General features: G+C 41.3%; 1 protein-coding gene across 2 annotated transcripts in view; it reads right to left on the bottom strand.

Moving 5' to 3' along the window:
• Positions 1–306: 306 nt before the first annotated feature.
• MYOM1 (myomesin 1) overlaps positions 307–24,094 on the bottom strand; it is a 123,713-nt gene continuing 99,925 nt past the window's right edge. For both annotated transcript variants that reach the window (XM_040264678.1, XM_040264677.1), the window contains 13 exons: positions 19,254–19,390; positions 18,630–18,774; positions 17,823–17,882; positions 17,469–17,536; positions 15,786–15,899; positions 15,029–15,116; positions 13,976–14,014; positions 13,589–13,694; positions 8,746–8,909; positions 6,820–6,856; positions 6,556–6,578; positions 4,551–4,606; positions 307–1,740 (listed from right to left, as the gene is read on the bottom strand). In XM_040264678.1, the coding sequence (XP_040120612.1) occupies positions 1,447–1,740; positions 4,551–4,606; positions 6,556–6,578; positions 6,820–6,856; positions 8,746–8,909; positions 13,589–13,694; positions 13,976–14,014; positions 15,029–15,116; positions 15,786–15,899; positions 17,469–17,536; positions 17,823–17,882; positions 18,630–18,774; positions 19,254–19,390 (1,331 nt within the window). In that variant the 3' untranslated portion in view covers positions 307–1,446. The remainder of the gene's footprint in view (positions 1,741–4,550; positions 4,607–6,555; positions 6,579–6,819; positions 6,857–8,745; positions 8,910–13,588; positions 13,695–13,975; positions 14,015–15,028; positions 15,117–15,785; positions 15,900–17,468; positions 17,537–17,822; positions 17,883–18,629; positions 18,775–19,253; positions 19,391–24,094) is intronic.

The raw sequence follows: 24,094 nt of genomic DNA, 5'->3' as shown, positions 1-24,094 counted from the left end.
AGAGCTGTGATGAGGTCTTGGTGTCCAGCTCCCCATGGCAAACAATCAGAGTTCACGCCTTTTGTTCTGGCGTAGGTGTTAGAACTCCAGTCCCAGGCCCTAGGGGCTACATGTAGGTAAAATTAGTATTTTTGCATTATGAAGTCTGTTCATATTTGATTTTTACTTACTGGTAATGTTTCTGGTCATTTATCTTAGTAACAACTTATCTTACGATTCTAACTAAACTGTTTAATTGATTGTGATTTTATGTTGAAGTCTTACTAAGTTTATATACAATTTGAGAACATATGAGAGAAATCAACATTTTCCATATTTATATGCTTAGTTTAATGGGTAAAGTTATTTAAGTTCTTGGAAAGTTTTCATCGGTTAAGTCAGACAATAGTGTTACTTAAAGTGAAAAGCAAATATATTAATTAGAATCTGGCGGCAACGCAGGAGACACAGGTTCAATCCCTGGGTTGGGAAGATTCCCGGCGGAGGAAATGGCAACACTCTAGTATTCTTGCCTGGGAAATCCCATGGGCAGAGGAGCCTGGTGGGCTATGGTCCATGGGATCACAAAGAGTTGGACATGACTGAGCAACTGAACACACACACATTTTAACAAGTTAAAGGGAACTTATGTTATTAAAACACTCTTAAAATTAATATTTCAGTGGCTAATATTTTAAATTAGAAAAATAAGGTTTTAAAGTCAAACTTCAAGGGTTTAAGGCCTAGATTTTTAAATTTATTACTTCAATATTGTTGAATATTAACTTCCTAAAGCTAAACTTTGAATAGTCTCTTCTACGGATCCTCTAGATACCAATAGCTCACTGTTTTAGCCAAAGGAATTTAAATCAGAAGACGTTACAAAAAGCGGCAAGAACCACCCAGCTAGGCAGCCAAAATGGTGAAACAAGAGAAGCACTGACGGGGGAGAGGGGTGTGAACTATTTATTAGGACCGAGAGGTTCCAGATCACCAGCCGTCTATAAACACACACTGCTACCGTCACAACACATGACACGGACTGGCTGGCCTAACAGCTGGTCTCATGTGGATGAGATGCTGACACATCACTGAGAACCAGGAGAGCTGACTGCTCAAAGGCCAGCCACGTCCACACAGCTCCACAGCACTTCCTCTGACCATCGGTCTACATCCCTCTGACTTGATTCTGGTCTCTGCCTTAAAACTGTTTCCTAACATTTATGCTACCAATGTTATTTTCTTAATACAATTTGTGGATAAAGAAAAATGAGTAAAATGTCGCTATTTGGTGCTTTCTTACACGAACAAAGATTTGACAATCCCCCCACCACCCCCCAAAGCCGGCACAAAAATAGGGAATTGGAGGCTTCCTCGTGCTCAGCTCAAACCACCTGCACACACGTGACCCAAGGCAGCTGGGCATGACTCTCCCCTCCTCGGCCCCTCGGCCCCCTTGCCCTCTGGTCACTTGGCCTTCTTGTTGCCCTTCTGGGGCTCCTCTGACACGCTCCTGGCTTCCTCCTCTGGGATGAACACGCTGACGGTGAAGTCGCTGATCTCTGAGCCATACTTGTTCTTCACGACCAGCCCATACTTGCCCGAGTCGGACGTCCTGACCCCGCTGATGGTGAAGTAGGCTGTCTTGCCAGCCTCGAACCTCAGGTTGCAGTGCTCGTCTGAGGCCAGGAGCTTCTCATTCTTCAGCCAGGAGACCTCCGGAGTCGGGTCGCCCCACACGATGCACGTGAGGTTAAGCGCCTGCAAAACAGGTGTTAGGAGAGGGGAGGAGGTGTGTCAGATGTAACATTCACCTTGAGGCATCCTTCTGGGGGTCACCTGACCGGATGGAGGACAAGTCTAAATTTGCCGGGCCAGGCTGTGTGCATCTGTGCAAGTTACATTTTGAAATCACACTTGAGGAGGTTTCTCTGGGGCCTTGGTTTTCTGGCTTTGGGAACACTTATGATCAAAGCCCCAAGAAGGCATTTGCTTCCAGTTCCCATAAACACACTGAGGCCTTTTGTTCTAAGGTGGCATTTTGGATCCTGTCTCAGTAGAGACATCTCCTCATTGTCATCATCTCCACCTGCTCGCTTTTGCATTTCGTTTGTGTCACCGAGCCCAGCAGCAGAAGCCCCACAGCTGCTTCAATGATGTGACTCATTTTCATGTTCCGTCTTCCTCACTTTATCTCTCCCCCCAAACCCACTCAAGCTGCTGCAGTTGCAAAGGTGCTCTGCCAAAATGTATTCCTTTTTCCTAATATTTATTATATTACCATCTGTGCTGAAAGCCCCTTACTTTAAAAGATCAATGTTTAGATCTGTCAAATAATAGATTTCCTTTACCAAATTTTCCCCAGTAGTAACATTTGACAAAACTACAGCATAAAAGCACAACCAGGAGACTGATGCTGATATGATAGATTTCCCCTGTTTTCTTGTGCTTGTGTGCATTTAGATCTATGCGGTTCTATCACCTGTCCAGGTTTGTGTATCCACCACATCAGTCAGAATATAGCACATTTCCATTCCCACCACCATCCTTCCTGTGGTCCATTTATAACCACACGCACCTCCCCACTTCCAAGCTGGTTCCTAACTCCTAGCAACCACTAACCTGTTTTTTGTTTCTCAATTATTATATAAATTCCTAAAGCATTATATAAATAGCGTCATACAGGAGGTAACATTTCCAGAGTACCTTTTCCATTGAGCATAATTCCTTGCAGATTCATCCAAGTTATTGCAGGTGTCAACAGTTTGTCCCTTTTTGTTGCTCAGAAGGGTGCCATGGTATGCATATACCCTGTGAAGGTCACCTGGGCTGTTTCTAGTTTGGGGCTATTATGAATAAAGCTGCTATGAACATTTGTGTGCATGTTTTTATGTGAGCATACATTTTAATCACTCTGAGATAAATACCCAGGAGTACAATTGCTAGATGGTATGGTAAATGTATATTTCATTACTTTAAGAGATTGCCAAACTGTTTTCCTGAGTAGCTGTATCATTTTGGTCTCTATATCCAACAGTCATGTAGGAGTGATTCAGTCTCTCTGCAGCTTAACCAGCATTTTTTGTTGTCACTGTTTTATATTTTGGTAATTCTGATAGGTGTCATTTTTCACTATGGTTTTAATTTGTATTTCCCTGATGACCAAAGATGATGAATTTACTTCACATTTTAAGTTCCATTTTTTTTCTTTAGAATTTTCCATATGAAGGAATTAATTTTTTTAATTAATTTATTTTTTATTGAAGGATAATTGCTTTACAGAATTTTGCTGTTTTCTGTCAAACCCCAACAGGAATCAGCCATGGGTATACATAATTTTTTAAATTATTTTGGCTGTGCTGGGTCTTTGTTGCTGCGAGTAGGCTTTCTCTAGCTGCAGCAAGAAGGGGCTTCTCTCTACTTGTGGTACATGGGCTTCTCACTGTGCTGGCTTCTCCTGTTGCGGGGCATGGGCTCTAGAGTGTGCGGGCTTCAGTAGTTGTGGTGTGTGGATTCAGTTGCCCTGCAGCATGTGGGATCTTCCTGGACCAGGGATTGAACCTGTGTCCCCTGTAATGGCAGATGGATTCTTAACCACTGGACCACCAGGGAAGTCCTAAATTCCATTCTTGTATTTTTTTCTTGCTGAAGTCCAGAAGTTATAAGAAAAAGAGCAGGGCTCACCATATACATAGGAAAGTGTATACTTCTATCTGGAAGGGCCTTTTATGATCACTTGTTGCCTCTTCCATAAGAGTATCATTTAGAATTGGGTAGATAACAAGAAATTTATTTTCTTTCCATGATTAATTAGCACTTCTTATTGAATTATTCTGCAAACACATTTCAGGAAGAAAAATATGAGTCAAACTATTGCCGTTAAGAGAAACTATTGCCATTGGAGAAGAGAATAGTAACCCATTCCAGTATTCTTTCCTGGAGAATTCCATGGACAGAGGAGCCTGGCGGGCTACAGTCCATGGGGTCGCAAAGAGTCAGATATGACTGAATGACTAACACTTTCACTTTCACTTTTTTTAGGGATGAAGAAAGTGAATCCAGGTTACACATGACATTCACTGCTCTTCAGAGAGATTATTATGGAGCAAACAGATATCAGTTTAAAATCAAATGGAAATAAATCAGTTTTCCGCTATGATGGAGCCTATAGAGATTCACAGAGCAGCACATTTCCCTTCAAAGATGAGGAATTCCATAGGTCAGCCCACTTTCCCCTAGCATTAGCGGTCACTCCTTTCTTCAGTTATGTTTGTCGTATAGTTATGATTGAACATTTTCTGCTTCTTCTGATTTTAAAGGGACAGCATTTCTGGAAAGAGACTAAGAGGTCTGCACATGCCACATTAAACAAATGTACATCCTGATGCTTGGCCTACAAAACATCTTCAGATGAGTGGAAAACTGACTACACTTTGAACCTTGTATGTGGCTATACTGAAGTCAGGCATGAGCAGCCATGGCATACGATGAAGATGGTGGGAACCAAGTCTGGGGCACTGGAACCCCTTTCCAGTGTGGAAGAAGTGGGGACAGGAGTGCCCCCAACTTACCTTGCCCTCTTGGATGGTGACCACATCGGGGAGGCCACCCACCACCCGGGCGCGATCTGTAAGCACAGGCATTTCTGGTTAATCACTGACACTATAAGCACCAGCCATCACGTGCACAGAGCCACCCAGTGGAACTCATTGTTCTATTTAGTTTCCCTCTCCTTATAGTCATTGTATACGTGCTTTCACTATGCAAAATAAGCAAGTGATCCTGCAATTTCTGAACATTCATCTCCTTCCCACACAGGTGCCTCTATCCGGACCTGAGATCACATCACGATCCCTCTCTAACCCGGGTGGCTGTTCTCAGCCTGAGTCTCCTGCAGCTCAGTGAGCTCGGCCAGATTGGGCAGGGCAGAGCGTGGCCTCTTCCGTGGGCTCCCCTCTGATTCAGAAAGGCTGCATAAGTGGAGGCTGTGTGCCAGGAGATCTGGAGGCTGGAGAAGACACGGGCTTTCCTTGAGGCCTTCCCTAAAGAGCGTCCCTTTCTCGTTTCCAGGGAGTTCTTCAGATGTTCTGCAGGGCCCCTTTCTATGACTAGGGGACAGGGGTAGGAGGGGTGCTGAAATCCAGGGCTGACCCCCCCCCCCGCCCCCGCCAAGTTTTGTGCTGAAGGTATGACAGCCTCCGTCCCAGGGAAGGATGCCCTTCTGTCATTTATTCAGCACTAATGCAGGGGCACCACCCTCTCCTTTTCAGCCTGCTTTAGTGAATGTGTGACTCTACATCCTTACTTCTATTATACATTCCCTTCTCCACTAAGTCAGGCTAAAGCTCTGAATGAGTCTCGACTGCCTTCTGCTGCTGATTCCATTGCACGTAACACCACCTGTGGGCCCGACCCACTGCCTGGCCCCCTGTACCACTTACTGGATGGTGCTAGGTAAGTCATGTCAGTATGGGGACCTCAGTCTCCTTATTGGAGGTGGGGGCTTGCATTAAACCCATGGATATGAAGCTTGTCTACTCTGCTCCCTGGTGTATGTGGGATTCATCCTGACTTCCGTGAAGATAGCTTGGCCCTCACCTGTGTTATTGGGTCCACGTGGAAGATTTTGTTTGAATTAAGTGTTCCGTGCAATTATTTAAGAACAGGAATTTAGACAGGCTCTCAGGTCACTTCCAGCTCTAAGATACTGTGGTCCAGAGACCTCAGGAAGGAGCTCATGGAGCAGAGGGAGGGAGGGTCAGGCTCCTTGTCCACAGGAGAGTTCAAGAGAGGGGAGAGACGGTCAGCAGACAGTCTCACTCCTCCTCCTCCTCCTGGTTCCCGTCCCTGAGTTCAGGACTGACTCTACAACCACAACCTTCAATGGTTTTCAAATTCTGCTCCCACCCTGAGAAAGAGCCTGAATCATCACGATGGTTCATCCATTACTCCTGGGATCCTGTAGATCCTGGGATTCTATAGAATCCTTTGTGTGTGAAGCACGGTTGAGAGGGGTTGGGAGAGAGCACATTTCTGGGGACACAGGCTTGACCGCTGGGTTAGGGTCACTCAGCCTTATTTGGTCTTTCAGAAAAATGGGACCACTTGTTGGGGGACCAGCTATAGTGATTTACATACCAATCTACAAGTTTCATTAATATTTTTTCTTTTCCTTAACATATTGGCATGGCCAAAAAGCTTGTTCAGGTTTTTCCATTACATCTTATAGAAAAATCCCAAAGGAATTTTTTGGCCAACTCAATATATACGCTTTTCTGACATAGGGCACCTGTTGCAAGCGATGAACAACCTACTGTGTGATTTGCAGCCCAGAGATTTTTCATGTTGAGGCTGGGAGCCATTCTTACAGTGTAACCTGAGACCTTCTTTTCCAGAGTCTTACTCAAGAGACTAAAGGACAACACATGCGGAACACCTAAGGTTTTAAATATATATATAGAAATGAAAGAAAAGGAAAAAAAATGCTTTCACTTTCCTCCATCTGCAGTAATAACAGAAAAATAAAAGTTGTATTTTGAAGCCACACTAGGAATAAACTCAAAGGGGGTTACTTACTTTTCTCGGCGATGGCAGCTTGTCTGTGGTTGAGAGAAACGAACAAACACACAAACAAAGAAGGGTTTTGTTTTAGTGTTATTGCTAAGTAGCCAACCCCGACTGCATTTCTGTTTCTGCTGCTCAGCAAAGCAGAAGGAAGTGCTGCTCCACCTGCATTTTCCCCAATTCAGGACCCTCTGCCCCGCTGATGCAGATGGGGAGGAGCACGGGTCAGAGACAAGGGTGCCTGTGGGGGCGTCGTTGGGAAAGAGGGGGACTTACTTCAATCTCTGGAATTCCGCAAAGGCTTCATCGTAGGCTTGAAGAGAAAAAAAGAGAAGTTAGAATTTTCTCACCTAGAACTGGCCACACACAGGGGCCTATGAGAGCTCACAATGTGAGCACAGTGTAATCAGTCCAGACCTGACGTGGTAGGCTTTGAAGGAGGCTGCACCCGAGCAGTCCCTATGACTCAAAGGCTTAACAAGAGAAGCAAATACTTTCTAGGCAGAAAGCATGAAATAGTGGATTTTAGAAGCTCTCAATTCAGTGAGAAGACTTCAACCCTCCAAACAGAAAAGCAAAGTTTTGCTCAGCCAAAGATGGAATGGGATGAGACTGTGCTCAATGTTGTGTGGCAGCCTGGATGGGAGGGGGTTTTGGCAGGGAATGGATGCATGCATATGTATGGCTGAATTGCTTTGCTGTTCACCTGAAACCATCACATTGTTTGTTAATCAGCTATGTGCTAGTCACTCAGTTCTGTCCAGCTCTTTGTGACCCTGTGGACTGTAGCCCACCAGCCTCCTCTGTTCATGGAATTCTCCAGGCAGGAATACTGGAGTGGATTGCCATTCCCTTCTCCTGGGGATCTTGCTGACCCAGTGATCGAAGCTGGGTCTCCTGCATTGCAGTCAAATTCTTTACCATCTGAGCCACGAGGGAAGCCCCCAATACAAAATAAAAAGTTTTTTTTTAAAAAAAAAGATGGAATGGGAAGAAAGGTCTGTTTCAAATATGGGTTGGTTCTGTTAAAAATCCTGACCAACAGAAAAGCTTTCCTCTCATTAAATCATTCTGCATGTCACAGACAGCTAAACACTCTGTTCTGCGGTCCGGCCCGTCCGTTTGCAGTAGATCACAGCGTGTGCCAGTGCTAGCCCGAAGCACTGCTTCTATGCTATGCAGGAGACGAATAAAAGACACAGAAACAAAAAAATGAGAGTTCTAAAATAATTTTTTTTCTGAGCCTACAGAGTAAGGGACTTTGAAGACGTCAGGCAAAAATACAGCTTCATTTTTGAATCTTTCTCACCTGGTCTTTAAGCTCCCCTGTGGTCTGGAAATTGTAACATTTTATGTCTAGAAAATATGTACATAAAACCAGTCTGCCCCCTTTTATAGATGGGAAAAATCAGCACAAAGCCAGGCTTACAGGCTGTGGAGGTGGACAGCTGGGCTAAACAGACCACTTAGGGCTGCTCTTCGTGCTCACATCACACAAGAAGAAGACAGCCTGGCTGAGCTAGCATGTTTGTTTCCTGCAGGGGACCATGCTGGTCAGACAACCTAAGGCCTCTTGTTTGAGAGGGATTTGAGAGTTGGGTAGTTAAATGAGCTTCAGTGGGCAGAGAGTAAAAGCAAATTTAAATAAGTTTTGAGTGGGATGAACTGGGAGAGTAGCATTGACATACATACACTACCCAGTGTAAAATAGCTAGTGGGAACCTGCTATAAAGTACAGGAAGCCTCCATCCTTTAAAAAAAAAAAAAGCCCACATCTTCCACAGCTGATGCTTTTGAATCATGATGCTGGAGAAGACTCTTGAGAGACCCTTGGACAGCAAGATCAAACCAGTCAATCTTAAAGGAAAGCAACCCTGAATATTCACTGGAAGTACTGATGCTGAAGCTGAAGCAGCTCCAATGCTTTGGCCAGTTGATGCAAAGAGCTGACTCATTGTAAAAGACCCTGATGCTGGGAAAGACTGAGGGCAGTAGGAGAAGAGGGTGACAAAGGATGAGATGATTGGATGGCATCACCAACTCAATGGACGTGAGTTTGAGCAAACTCTGGGAGGTGGTGAAGGACAGGGAAGCCAGCATACTGTAGTCCATGAGGTCACAAAGAGTTGGACATGACTTAGCAACTGAACAACAGCAACAGCAATCTCCACTTTAGATTCTAACCTGCAGAGCACCATTTACCTTGTCCAGAAAGGTCCACCATCTTCTGGTGTCCGGTTTTACCATCAAAGAGCTCCATCACATACTTGCCCTTGTCGTTGGGGGTGGGCTCGTTGATTTGCAGCCAGATCTGTTCCCCGGTGACCCCACTCTTAACTCTGTCTGAGTACTTAATAGGAGTCCCACTGTTTTGATCAAAAGAAAACCTTGTTATCGGTGGCTTTCATCCAGAGCTTACCTTTACTTTGTCTTGTATTGAAGGTCTTATCATCAAGTTTTACAGACTTTCAAAATAACAGGAGATCCTCACATGCTCTTCTGCTTCAGAGAAATTATGGGCCCTGAATCAAAGAATAAGGATTCCAAGGCCTGGGGTGGTGGGGTCTGGCAGTCTGCACATTGACCTCCCAATAGTGGTCCGGGACTCAGATTGCAGCACCAGTACTTCTCAGGGGTATTAATTATCTTTGTTTCTGCTTGGGTTTATTTGTAGGACTAAGGGAATCTTTAAACAGAAAAGGCCAAACTCCACATATTATTATTGTACATCTCACGCAGATGGTCTATGGCTATAAACGGGGTTTTTACAGACTAGTTAAAAACAGATCTAAGGAGGTTCATCTGTGGCTGATATCTATTGACACATGTGGTTACAAAGCTATTTAAGACAAATGTAAATATGTGCTCAGTAGTCAGGCCAAGAATAAATGAGAAGCAGAGTTGCTGTCAAAATGAATGAGGCACCTACTCTGACCCTGGATGTATGTCTCCTCCTATTCTGCAGCTGGTCATATGCAGACCCGCACATCATCTTCTTTACAAGACCATAAAAGCAAATAGAGCCCTTGGATCTGACAGTCTAGAAACACAACTGTTAAAGATGAAATATGAGAAGAAAGGTGGAAGTAGTGTACTCTCAGGGGCTTCCCTGGTGGCTCAGATGGTAAAGAATCTGCCTGCAACGCAGGAGATCCAGGTTCAATCCCTAAGTCAGGAAGATACCGTGGGGAAGAGAATGGCAGCCCACTCCAGTATTCTTGCCTAGAGAATTCCGTGGACAGACAAGCCTGATGGGCTACAGTCCTTGGAGTTGTAAAAAGTCGGACACAACTGAGCAATTAACACACACACACAATGTACTCTCAATGATGTTAAACTCTATGAAAAGTTCATAAACATGTGAAGAAATAGAACAAAATAAGTAGTAGCTGTAGATCTTCCTGACCCAGGGATCCAATCTGGGTCTCCCTCCTGCATTGCAGGCAGATTCTTTACCATCTGAGCCACCAGGGAAGACCAAGAAAAAATAAGGTAGTATACAAAACTACTTTTTTACAGCAACAATTATGCATGGAGAAAAGACTGGAAGTTTCCTCAAAATGTTCATACTGTGGCTAGGAAAGCCACGGGTGGTATCATATTATAAACTCTTTCTAATTTTAGTATGATAGTAAATATATTTTCTAAAACAAACATGTATTATGTTTGGGGTTGTAATAAATAAAACGAACTTAAAAAAATAAAACCCCAAAAATCTCCGCCAGGAATTTCAGATTTCAAAAAATATTCAGCATTTTTCTTATATACCACATTCTTTAAAAGATATTAAAATTAAAATGTCATAAAACATAGGGTAAAGGAACCCATCTGTACCCATAGACTTTAGCCTGAGCAGTATATATGTATATGTCCTAGAGAGTTAGAAAGGCAGACAGTTCTCTGCTGTGCTGTGGTAAGTCTTGAGTTCTTTAATCTCTGGCTAACATGCATAATGGGCTTTCCCATGGCACAATGGTAAAGAATCTGCCTGTCAATGCAGGAGATGCAAGAGATATGCGCTTGATCCCTGGGTCTGTAAGATCCCCTGGAGAACAGAATGGCAACCCGCTCCAGTATTCTTGCCTGTAAAGTTCCATGGACAGAGGAACCTGGCGGAATACAGTCCACAGGGTCACATAATAGTACCTTACATTTGTAAAGCATGTCATGGTTTTAAAAGTGTGATTAATTCTTTCATTGAGTCCATCAGTGTTATGAGTTAGAACAGGTATTACTGCTCCTATTTTACATGAGGGAAACCTGAGTTTCAGAAAATTAGATGACTTGCCTAAGATCCAAGGGAAGAGAGGAGCAAAGTCAAGATCCAAACCCATTTTAAGGTTTTTTTGCATCACACCACCTATTTACATAAACCCAGGGAGAGCAATTGGTCCTTGGTTCCTGAACCTTTTACAGTCACACATCTGTGCACACACAAAAAACTCATGTAGCTGACATACCAAATGATGTACGAAGCTTATGCCTTACTAGTCTGACAGCAGTTTCCTTAAAACCCAATGTTCTAATTTTGGGGAACATGTAATTCTATTAGAGATGATGTAAAGCCTTTTGATTGATGATTCAATTAATCTATCTTCTCTTATTCTTCAGACGGATATATTAGAATGCTCTAGATGTCACAGAGGAATTTCCTAGAATCTGATCTATTTTACCTTATAATCACTTTCCTAAAATGTATTCTGTGAGAAATAGAACAAAGGAATGAAACTCCAGGCATTCAAAGTGGAATTTCACTTGTTTTCATTTTTTTAAAAGAATTCAGGAAATCAATAGTAATAACAATAAACCTAACAAAATGCTGTTCTCCATAACAGTAAAGTCATTTTCAAAAAAACATAAATGAATGCTTCATGGGACCCAGCTCTGGTGAAACGTTCAATCTAAACCTTTAAGGCGGAGAAGGCAATGGCAGCCCACTCCAGTACTCTTGCCTGGAAAATCCCATGGACGGAGGAGCCTGGTGCGCTGCAGTTCATGGGGTCGAGAAGAGTCGGACACGACTGAGCGACTTCACTTTCACTTTTCACTATCATGCATTGGAGAAGGAAATGGCAACCCACTCCAGTGTTCTTGCCTGGAGAACCCCAGGGATGGCAGAGCCTGGTGGGCTGCCATCTATGGGGTCACACAGAGTCGGACATGACTGAAGCAACTTAGCAGCAGCAGCAGCAGCAGCAGACCTTTAATGAAACTTGAATCCAGCATAGTGCTGTGATGGAGGAGCTCTGGAGCCAGGCTTCCTGGGTTCAGCCTTTCACCTATCACAGAGTTGATGACCTCAGGCAAGTCACCTTCCAGAGCCTGAGCTTCCTAGTCACTAAAGTGAGAAGTACCCATCTCACAGAGTTTGAATATTAAATGATTTCATACCTCTAAAGGGCTTGGAGCAGTGCCCAGCATATTGTAAATGTCCACTGAGAAATGGACTATTCTTGCCATATTAGTAAACAAGGAAGTCATGCCATGAGTGATCACAGCCCTTCAAATGTGAATTTCTGAGCCCAGAGGGCAGTCAGGAAGGAGAACAATAACTGGGATCAATACCATGAGGTTGCAACCACTCCCTACAGGTGAGCACTGAAGGGCTCAGGATGTGAAAAATGCAAGGTACTGCCCCCAGATAGCTGAGATACATATGAAAGGAATGATTTCAGTAAGCCCAAACTTGCACCTTCCCATATAGAGAAAAGCACTAAATTCCTTAACTTGAGATATCTGGTTTTCTTAAATTTACAAAAATACTTTTGATGTTCAGACTACTTTCCCTTTGTTGCAGACATCTATGTAACCTGACTCCTCCCCCCACCTCCTCAGAACAGTTCTCTCAGGGCTACTTGAGAAGCTGCCTCCCCGGCTTAAGTCCTAAAAATTTGCACCAAATAAAATATGACTCTCAACTTTTAGGTTGTGACTATTTTTTAAGTCAGCACCACTGAAGGGAAGCTCTAAGTAAACACTGTTGTTTGACTCCTCCCAGGGACCCACAGTGACCTTCTGCTCGGCAGGGCGCACAAGGACTTTGGGAATGAGTGTCCACTGCACCCCAAGAGTGGATGAAGGTGGATGTGCCTCACTGGTTTCTGTGGCAACCTGCTGGCCTCTCTCAGCCAGGAAATTTCAGTGAAGCACAGAAGTCAAGGATCCTCTCAATGGTGTAAATGGGAGGCCTGGTTTGACTAAGAAACCTACTTCAGGCCTTGGAATCCCTGGATTCCCTTCAGGCCTTGGAATCCCAATTCAAGGAGAACTTGAATGAAATCCCTCCACAACTGCCAAAGGAAGCCTGGGATTAGAATGGATCTTCAGGCTCAATCTAGTTCAAATACACATTCCCAAACTCATCTTGAGATCTCCAAAGCCTTCTGAGGAAACATGCTAATGCCCCACTATGCCAACTACAATGACAGTGATGATAAAATCGGGCACTGCTTTGGCTCAGGCTTCTGGAGTCAATGAGCTTTAAGTCACACAACAGGAAGCTTGGTGCAGGCTGCTGCAGTTTTGTCCAGAGCACAGCATAGGTTAGGTGTGCTTGGAAAGACCAGATAAGAACCTAGCAAAGTGTGATTGTGTGGAGGTGGAGGTAACGCTACAGAGGCATCTACAAATTGTGATTTGAGAAGGGGGGTGACAGAGGATGAGATGGTTGGATAGCATCACTGACTCAATGACATGAGTTTGAGCAAACTCTGGGAGATAGTGGAGGACAGAGGAACCTGGTGTGCTGCACTCCACGGGGTCGCAAAGAGTCAGACACAACTGAGCGACTGAACAACAGCAGGTCACGGAGACAGATGCTCCAAGCCATGACTGGCCTCACCACATCCATGCTAAGGGAGAGTGCTAACCTCACACTGAAGGCACGGCCTGGATGTTTCTGTCCTACACTCCTCAACATGAGACCTGAGAAGTAAGAAGACTCCTTACCTGAGTACCTCCTTAACAGAGGGCTGTTGTTTGCCCCAGTCCTTCCTCTGAGTGGAGAAAGGACTTCTACACAGCAGTTAGGTTTTTATTCACTTACTTGTGGGACCAGTTAACTTTCAGATCATCCACGTAGTAAGTAACAAAAGAGTATAGCCGGATGCCCTCAGCTGTGCTCTGGATCTTCAAATCTGTTGCAGACAAAGCTGCAAGAAGAAAACATGTATTTAACACACCTGTAAGCCCATCCCAGTCTTCCCAGGTGGCTCAGTGATAATTCCTCTGCCAATGCAGGAGACACAGGTTCAATCCCTGAGAAGGGAAGATCCCCTCGAGAAGGAAATGGCAACCCACTCCAGTATTCTTGCCTGGAGAAGTCCAAGGACAGAGGAGCCTGAGGTCCATAGGGTCACAAAGAATCAGACATGACTGAACAAAACCAAGCCCACCCCAGAGAATAAGGAAGTATTGCCTTGTGAGAACTTACCTATTGTTCTACATACTTCAGTCATTAGCTCTTTAAAGGCTGTGGAAAGAGATTTATAAAGCTTTAGCATAAAAATGCTCAATGTCAAGTTCAATCTCACACTATTAGTCACATGCTCTCAAAAGCATCCTGTCACAAGATGGACTTCTTGACCAATTGGTAATAAGCTCTTTGGTGAAAGAACTCAATTGTTATAAAGTTTTAAAAGATCTCTGCCCCTATTTTGATATTTTTGTTCTCTCGAATTCTTTGTAAACCGTCACCATATTTACATTCTAGAGAAAGAGCCACAGTGAGAATCCCAGGAGTGTGTTTTGCTTTAGAATTCCCTTCTTCCTAAGTCCCGGGAAGGGTTCATTTACGTTAGAGGAAGTTTTCTTATCTGTGGTATCAATTCACGGTGAATTAACCATCTAAGTTCCCTGATATTTCTCAGCCTAATTAATGCTTTTTGCCAAAAAGCACAAAAAGCACATTTAGTCCTGCCTCCACCAAGAGTAGGAAGGTAAAATCAAAGTCAGACTTCTGCTGTTTGTCAGCAATGTTGTTAAAGATCTTGCTCGGGAACAAAGCTGGAAATGTGGGCGTCCCATGTGGGTTTTCTTTATCATGATATAATTGTCATCAGAGGTCTTGGGAAAATGGAAATTGTTTTCTTGCTCCGCTACTAACTGAGAGGCTTCGCGTTCCATGTATAACCTTTCCTGCTACCTTTAAAATAGTGGACTATTTTGAGACATGCTTTTCTTGGTAGTATTTGATCCTGAAACAGTCTTCATAGGTTCGAAACAAAACTGATGATTGATATTGAAAACAGACCTCTAGTGGATTGTCAACTATACATTCTCTGAGGATCAAAACTACATTTCTGACTTGAAAGGAAGACTAAAAGTGAAGTTTTTGTTTTTTAATAAAATTCGCTCTGCTGTAACGGCAATTAAAACAAAACCTATGGACAAAAGATGAGCATGACTTGAATCACCCAGCTCAGTCTCACTTAGAATTCTGGTCACTGGTGTATGGAACACACAGAATGGACCCCGGTGGACTGACCTTCATCCACAAGCTTCAGTCTGCTTTTATCTTTTCCTCTGTCATCTTTCAGGACAACTTCATAAATCCCAGCATCTTTCTTGGAAAACTAAGGGGAGAAGAGATACACCACATTGTAGCTTATTGTAGCCTCAGGATATGGCATTTGCATTTTTCAGGACCCATGATTCATAGAACTGCCATCAAAACACACTGAACAAGCATTCAGCCATGTGAGCAATGACTAGTTCCCAGGGGGACTATCCATCAAAGCTGGGCGAGCCAGCAGCCCCGAGTTTTCACCCTCTAAGGTGACAATTGACTTGAGGCTTAAAGTCCTCATCCTTTGCTCTCCCTTCATTTTAAGAACTAATGAGCTCATGTATTTGAAAGGTAGCTTCTTTTAGACAAAAAAGTAAATAAAAATCTATACTGAAATAAATACTATGTCTGATTGTCTCTGTACCTTTAGGAAACGAGTTCAAGCTGAAAAGCAAAGAACAATTCGCTTAACTGCCCTGCCACTCACCCATCTATAAGAAAAACTAGCTCAGAGAGGCAAGAGTTGTGGTGTCCTGCCAACACTGTTTGGATGTCTGACAAACCCTCACTTATCACAAAGTGAGAGAAGCTTTGTGTTTTTACCACTTGTTTTTTGGGTGACGTCAGGGCAAGGATCTAGGCCCAGGGCAAAGGAACACATAATCTAGTCTCTGTATTTTGGAAGAATGTGGGGTACAGAAGTAATACGCTACATTTTATACTTATAGTCACCTACCTCTGTTATAAGGAGGGTACATATGCCATCCTTAAAGTCATGCTTTTCATCCACTGAAATCTCCCTATCATCTTTGTACCATATAATACTAGTCTCTTTCTTAATATTCGCCACCTAGGAGAGAAATAATAGTTATACTTCTCAAGATAAAGGAATGCTATCTTATGAAATTAAATAATTCTTAATGTAGCATTGGATATAAGAAAAAGTAGAGATTTCAAGAGAAATCAACTGAAAGCAGTTTTAACTGTAAGAGTTTAGAATAAAACAGATACAAAAGAATAAATGTAAATCAATAGCATCTTTATTTCCAGCAGAAAAAAATAGACTTTAAAATCATCTTGTAGACAAGAAAGCATAGAAGCATACAAACTAACATACAGACTTAAGTAAAATATAAAAATTTGAAATCCAAAGAAAGACAAATCCTATCAGATTAAAATAATAGTCTGTGTCACAAAAACAAATGACTTTATTAAGGTATCAGAATATAGAAGCCCCTATCTATAGCTAACTACTTTTGTAAGATAAATGAAGCTTTGCAAATAAATGCGAAGGGGAAATACAATTAAGAAATCTTTTAAATTAAATATTTTTCCAATTTTATTGAGATATAATTGATATAATATTGCATATGTCTAGTGTATACAACATAATGATTTGATATATGCATTTTTGCAAAATGATTACTGCAGTGAGTTTAGTTAGCATCCATCAAGTATGGTTTAATAAATTAGTCACTTAGCAATTTTTAGGAAATTCATTTAAATCCTATATCCATACATCATCTCACAAATTTCAGATGGGCTAAATGACTTCATATGCTTAAAGGGAGCTTAAGCTTTATCTATGATGTTAGAATTTTTTATGAGGGAGAGTATATTCATGTATTTCTTGTATAATTAAGCCTGTATGAAAAAGTAAAGACTTCATACAAATCAAGAAAACAATTTCAGGGACTTCCAGAGTGGTCCAGTGATTAAGAACCCATCTTCCAATGCAGGGCATGCAGGTTTGATCCCTGGTTGAGGAACTAAGATCCCATGTGCTGCAAAGTGCAGGGCAGCAGGTGTAGGGGGAGGGTTAGTGGGGATGAACAGGCAGTGCACAAGGTTTTGGGGGCAGTGAAAATACTCTGTATGATACAATAATGATGGTACAGGTTTTTATACGTTTGTGTAAACTCACAGAGTGAAACAGAATGTAAACTATGGACTTTGGGTGACGATGTGTCCATGTGGGTTCATCAGTTGTAACACTTGTACCATTTTGGTGGGCATGTTGATAATGAAGGAGGCTATGCACATATAGGGACAATGGTAAGTGGGAAATCTATGTACCTTTCTCTTAAATTTTGCCCTGAACCTAAAACTGCTTTTTTAAAAAATGTCTTAATTTTAAAAAAGTCTGTTTTTATTAACTAGGACATGTGTGATGAATTAAAACAATCATCTTGACTTTCCATATTTTTATGTTGTTTTATTTTAAATATTTCTTACTAACCAACAATTACAGTAACATTCAACAGTAAGGGCATATCACTTATCATTTTGGTGCAAATGATAAGAGATAAGAGGAGATAAGAATGGAGGAGATAAGAAATTGATCTTCCTTTTCTTCTCACATTCTATTTTATCTTTATTCTCTTTGTACCGAATTATTAAAATTTTATTTACTTCTTACCTTGCATTTTAATAGTACATTACATTCACCAGTCACTTCCCAGCTCAAATACTCAGCGAAATGTGGACCTATAAAATTTTAATGACATCAGCAAGCAGCGATGTTAATCATGAATGTAAAAATCCAAACTCATTCTTAAATTCTAAGTTGATTTATGTTTAAAGTGAAATTTTTGAAATTAAAGATTTAGTTTTAAAATATTTTAAAATGTGTAATATTTTAATCATTTGTAATGATAAATATTTTCAATTACTTTTATTTATCAGGACATTATTAACAAAGCAATAATATTCATTTTAGTTTGTTATGTTCAAGAAACTGAAGATTTTCTCTTTATTCACTGCCTACTTTTACCTTGTTTCCTGATCCATTCTTGACGCTGGAATTCGGCTTCTTTCTGGAGCTTTTTATAAACTGAAAATCGAAAAACAAAGAAATACGAAATAGAGTTGGGCGGTGTAAGTGTACATGCTAGTCACTGTGCTAAGTTATTTACATTCAATATTATAACACTCACATCAGACCACCCTATTTGTGTTAATTATTCATAGATGAAGAAAAACGCTTAGGAAGGCTAAGAAACTTGTTCAAGGTCATGAAGTCAGGAAACAGTCAAATAGCTTTGGCTACTGCCAATGTAGAGACCTGGCCAGCGTTTCCATTGCTTTATTAAATACTACATTTTAAATCTTGGTGATTTCCACACTGGCTTATAACAGCTGCCATACAACCAAGTTGTAATGGATGATTAACTGATTTGACATGCTCTGCTCATGCATATTTTTCTTCTTCATTTGAGTAATTTAAAGCAGGTATACATTACAAGAGAGTTTCATAGTTTCTGAGACATAATACAGTCTGGGTTGTATTGTAGTATCCTCCACTGGAGAATTTTAGTAATAACTACTTGTTTATATATGAGATAATTTAAGTGCAGTCTTGCCTGTGGGCCAGTGATAACTTTGGTGTCCTTTTAAATTAACTTTCACTTCTAGGAAATAAAGTACTATGGAAAGTATTAGCTGTAAATGGCACTTTGAACATTGGAATCCAATCAAGAAATAATTCCTGCTTCTCCCACGTGACTACTTTCCTGTGGTGGGGTATTTACATTGAAGGAAGTAGCAAAGGCTTTCAGATAATGTTCCACAGAACTCTCACCATCTCCAATGAGAACAAGGGTAGAATGGCCAGTTGCTCTTCCATCTTGAACCTGGAAGGTATATGTGCCTTCATCCTCATCCTGTAGTTTTTCCATAAACATTTCAATTATACCAGTGTTTCGATCAATATGCATCTTATATTTCTTCAGTGTGAAAAGGAAAAGAGAGGAAATATGTGAGATAGAATGATAATAAGCCATGTAAAATAAACACACAAACTCCAAAGTATCATAATCTAATAAAATTACTTGTTAACACTTTTTAAATGAGCAATTTCAAAATCCTGTATCCAGAAAAATCAAAATATGTGGAATCTCTGACCTTGACCAGAATTGATTATTAAAAATGTGACATTTACTTTTTAAAATATAACCAAAGTTTCATTACCTCAAATCACAAAATGTTATCAAAAAAGTTGTTTTTAGATCCCCATTTTATTTGGGTAATATGATACAATCAATCTATATTTCCTTTCACATTTCCCACTTGCAAAATGATTTAGACCCCCACCCCACGTTCAGTGGTTTTTATTACAACTTATCTGCATTCTAATGGGGCTTTCCCAGCCCTATTAGACATCCTATAACAATATGTTTAAAAATCTAAAAAGTATAAAACCCACCGGCCCTTCAAAAATCTCCTTTTCATTAAATATGTAGTTGACTTTGGCATTGGGAGACAGCTTCTCAGCCTGCATCCAGAACCGGACCTGGCCTTTCTCCAAAATTTCCACTGCCAATTCTGATTTAACTGGGACCGCTGTGAAAAATAAAATAAAAGTAGTAATTAATTTGGAGGAGGAAATGGCAACCCACTCCAGTGTTCTTGCCTGGAGAATCCCAGGGAAGAGGGAGCCTGGTGGGCTGCTGTCTATGGGGTTGCACAAAGTCGGACACAACTGAAGTGACTTAGCAGTAGCAGCAGTAATTGTATTGATGACCAATTGTATTGTATGGATTTTTTCAACAAGTGGAAAGCAATAGAAGTAGTGACATAGTACCTTGTTCTTGTGAAGTGGAGGCAGGGAGAGCACTGAAGGAAAACTTGCTATGGAGGGACAGTAGAACTGGGTTCTCATCCTGACTATCATAGATGTACTAAAAATGAGGGGGATGACCTTACCTCCTAGGGTCATTCAGCTAACTTTTCTGACTTTCTACGGTTAGCTTTGGTTAGGATTCAGTTCAGTTTAGTTCAGTCACTCAGTTGGGTCCAACTCTTTGCTACCCCATGGACTGCAGCACGCCAAGGCCCCCGTCCATCACCAACTCCCAGAGTTTACTCAAACTCATGTCCATTGAATTGGTGATGCCGTCCAACCATCTCATCCTCTGTCATCCCCTTCTCCTCCCCTCTTCAATCTTTCCCAGCATCAGGGTCTCTTCCAAAGAGTCAGTTCTTCACATCAGGTGGCCGAAGTATTGAAGTTTCAGCTTCAGCATCAGTCCTTTCAATGAATATTCAGGACTGATTTCCTTTAGGATGGACTGGTTGGATCTCCTTGTTGTCCACGGGACTCTCAAGAGTCTTCTCGAACACCACAGTTTAAAACCATCAGTGCTCAGCTTTCTCTATAGTCCAACTCGCACATTCATATATGACTACTGGAAAAACCATAGCTTTGACTAGACAGACCTTTGTTGGCAAAGTAATGTCTCTGCTTTTTAATATGCTATCTAGGTTGGTCATAACTTTTCTTCCAAGGAGCAAGTGTCTTTTAATTTCATGGCTGCAGTCATGATCTGCAGTGATTTTGGAGCCCCCAAAAATAAAGTCTGTCACTGTTTCCATTGTTTTCCCATCTATTTCCCATGAAGTGATGGGACCAGATGTCATGATCTTAGTTTTCTGAATGTTGAGTTTTAAGCCAATTTTTTCATTCTCCTTTTTCACTTTCATCAAAAGGCTCTTTAGTTCTTCTTCACTTTCTGCCATAAGGGTGGTGTCATCTGCATATCTGAGGTTATTGATATTTCTCCCAGCAATCTTGATTCCAGTTTGTGCTTCTTCCAGCCCAGCGTTTCTCATGATGTTCTCCGCATACAAGTTAAATAAGCAGGGTGACAATACACAGCCTTGACGTACTCCTTTCCCGATTTGGAACCAGTCTGTTGTTCCATATCCAGTTCTGACTGTTGCCTCCTGACCTGCATGTAGGTTTCTCAAGAGGCAGGTCAGGTGGTCTGGTATTCCTATCTCTTAAAGAATTTTCCCCAGCTTGTTGTACAGAGTCAAAGGCTTTGGTGTAGTCAATAAATTAGAAGTAGATGTTTTTCTGGAACTCTTTTGCTTTTTTGATGATCCAACGGATGTTGGCAATTTGATCTCTGGTTCCTCTGCCTTTTCTAAATCCAGCTTGAACATCTGGAAGTTCACGGTTCACGTATTGCTGAAGCCTGGCTTGGAGAATTTTGAGCATTACTTTACTAGCATGTGAGATGAGTGCAATTGTGCGGTAGTCTGAGCATTTTTGGCATTGCTTTTCTTTGGGATTAGAATGAAAACTGTTCTTTTCCAGTCCTGAGGCCACTGCTGAGTTTTCCAAATTTGTTAACATATTGAGTGCAGCACTTTCACAGCATCATCTTTTAAGATTTGAAATAGCTCAACTGGAATTCCATCACCTCCACTAGCTTTGTTCATAGTGATGCTTCCTAAGGCCCACTTGACTACAAATTCCAGGATGTCTGGCTCTAGGTGAGTGATCATACCATCGTGATTATCTGGTATGGCTAGGATTATTTAGGGACAATAACAGTGTGATGAAGAGTCCAGAACTGTTCCCTGTAGGGCAAGGTCAGCTGCTAATGAATTGTGATGACAGGCAGTTCATTTTCCATCTCTGGGCCTTACCTGCCTCCTCTGTAAATGGATGGAATTGAACCAAATGTCCTCATTGGCCAAGATACTTTCCTGCTCGAACATGCAATGATTTAATTACAGTATATAATTATAATTATATATGCTTTCCTCAAAATATTTGGAAAAGAGTTAAGTTTTATTTTTTTAACAATGTAACTCAATTTGGAGGTTCTTTAAGCTGTTTAAGAAATGAATCTTAAGAAAGAATTTATTTTGCTACATATGTAAGATGAACTAGCTTGTCATTTAAAGTCTATCTATCCCAATGGTATACCAGTTCATTTAAGTTCTTAGATTAAGCAAAATTTTTCGGATGCAAATAAGCAAGTCATGATCAAGAAGCTATATTAAAATAAAGTATGGTTTACTGCACATAGAAAGTAAGGAACTATAAAATATCTCAATAAACTGGAAAATTCTGAAAGAGATGGGAATACCAGGCCACCTGACCTGCCTCCTGAGAAACCTATTTGCAGATTCAGGAAGCAACAGTTAGAACTGGACATGGAACAACAGACTGGTTCCAAATAGGAAAAGAAGTACATTGCCCTGCTTATTTAACTTGTATGTGGAGAACATCATGAGAAACGCTGGGCTGGATGAAGCATAAGCTGGAATCAAGATTGCCAGGAGAAATATCAATAACCTCAGATATGCAGATGACACCACCCTTATGGCAGAAAGTGAAGAAGAGCTAAAAAGCCTCTTGATGAAAGTGAAAGAGGAGAGTGAAAAAACTGGCTTAAATCTCAACATTCAGAAAACGAAGATCACGGCATCTGGTCCCATCACTTCATGGGAAATAGATGGGGAAACAGTGGAAACAGTGTCAGACTTTATTTTTTTGGGCTCCAAAATCACTGCAGATGGTGATTGCAGCCATGAAATTAAAAGACGCTTACTCCTTGGAAGGAAAGTTATGACCAACCTAGATAGTATATTAAAAAGCAGAGATATTACTTTGCCAACAAAGGTCTGTCTAGTCAAAGCTATGGTTTTTCCAGTAGTCATATATGAATGTGAGAGTTGGACTATAAAAAAGAAAGCTGAGAGCCGAAGAATTGATGCTTTCGAACTATGGTATTGGAGAAGACTGTTGAGAGTCCCTTGGACTGCATGTAGATCGAACCAGTCCATTCTGAAGGAGATGAGTCCTGGGTGTTCATTAGAAGGACTGATGCTAAAGCTGAAACTCCAATACTTTGGCTACCTATGCAAAGAGTTGACTCATCGGAAAAGACTCTGATGCTGGGAGGGGTTGGGGGCAGGAGGAGAAGGGGACGACAGAGAATGAGATGGTTGGATGGCATCACCGACTTGATGGACATGAGTTTGAGTGAACTCCGGGAGTTAGTGATGGACAGGGAGGCCTGGCGTGCTGTGATTCATGGGGTCACAAAGAGTCGGTCACGAACTGAACTGAACTGAACTGATAAAATATCTCTGATTTATACCTGTATATCTTAAGCCATTTGAACATGAATGAAATTTTTAAAAAGTTGGTTGACATCTCCCAATATCAGCTTCTGAATTTCTTGTAACTTGAAAATGTTCTCTACAAAGACTTCTCCAGCCAAAAGATCTATATCAGAGGTGATTCCTGGACATGCTCTCTGGAAAAGGATGATTGTTTCTCAACGTTTTGTAGTCCTTCACTTTTATCAGGGAAAACCACCCTTTGCTTTCACTCAACTATTCTTAAACACATCTCAAAATTTAAAAATATGTTTAAATTCTTAAACATATCTTAAAATTTTAGCATATGCTATGTTTTAAATTATAAGTAATTATAAGCTTGGTATAAGATTGTACCAGATGTACATTAATATTTCTTTATATTTATAGCAAAACTATCCTTTTTTAATTTTATGTTTTAGTTGATTAACAATGCTGTGATAATTTCAGGTGTATAGTAAAGTGATTCAGTTATACATATACATGAATCTATTCTTTTTCAAATACTTCTCTCATTTAGGTCGCTACATAACATTGAGAAGAGTTCCCTGTGCTATACAGTAGGACCTGTTGGTTATTCATTTTAAATATAGCAGTGTGTACACATCAATCCCAAGCTAACTATCCCTCCACCCTCTCCCTGAACCACGTTTGTTCTCTAAGTCTTGAGTCTGTTTCTATTTTGTAAACAAGTTTATTGCATCATTTCTCTCAAACTACCCTTTTTAAGCTTCAGGGATGCCTTTCCTTCGCACTATTCCATATTCATGTGAACATCAGTTATAGAGTCATTCCATGCAGAACTGAAAGGAGGCTCAGACACCATCTACTGTGGGTTTCCCCTGAGGCCAGAGATGGGCTCTGATGTCACACCTTGATTGAGCACAGTTACCTCCTGCTGAAACCCTGTGTTCTTCACCTGCTGACACGGCTATTACCTGCTTCACAGGCCACCAAGAGTGACTATGGTACCAGAATGCAGTGAGCCACTGTAAATAACCACTGGTGCTCAAGAAAGGCGAGCTCTCTTTATCCCCTGATTTTACTGATGACAAAACTCAGGAAAGCTTAGTAACATAACCAGGTGGCAGAGCTGAGATCAGGGTTATTCCCTCTACTTAGTGATCTCTTGGTCCCGGCCATCCA

The sequence above is a fragment of the Oryx dammah genome, unplaced genomic scaffold, assembly GCF_014754425.2.
Source record: "Oryx dammah isolate SB20612 unplaced genomic scaffold, SCBI_Odam_1.1 HiC_scaffold_22, whole genome shotgun sequence".
NCBI classification, from domain to species: Eukaryota; Metazoa; Chordata; class Mammalia; order Artiodactyla; family Bovidae; genus Oryx; species Oryx dammah.
Note: the sequence above shows the minus strand (reverse complement) of the source record. Positions and strands in the feature narration are given on the sequence as shown.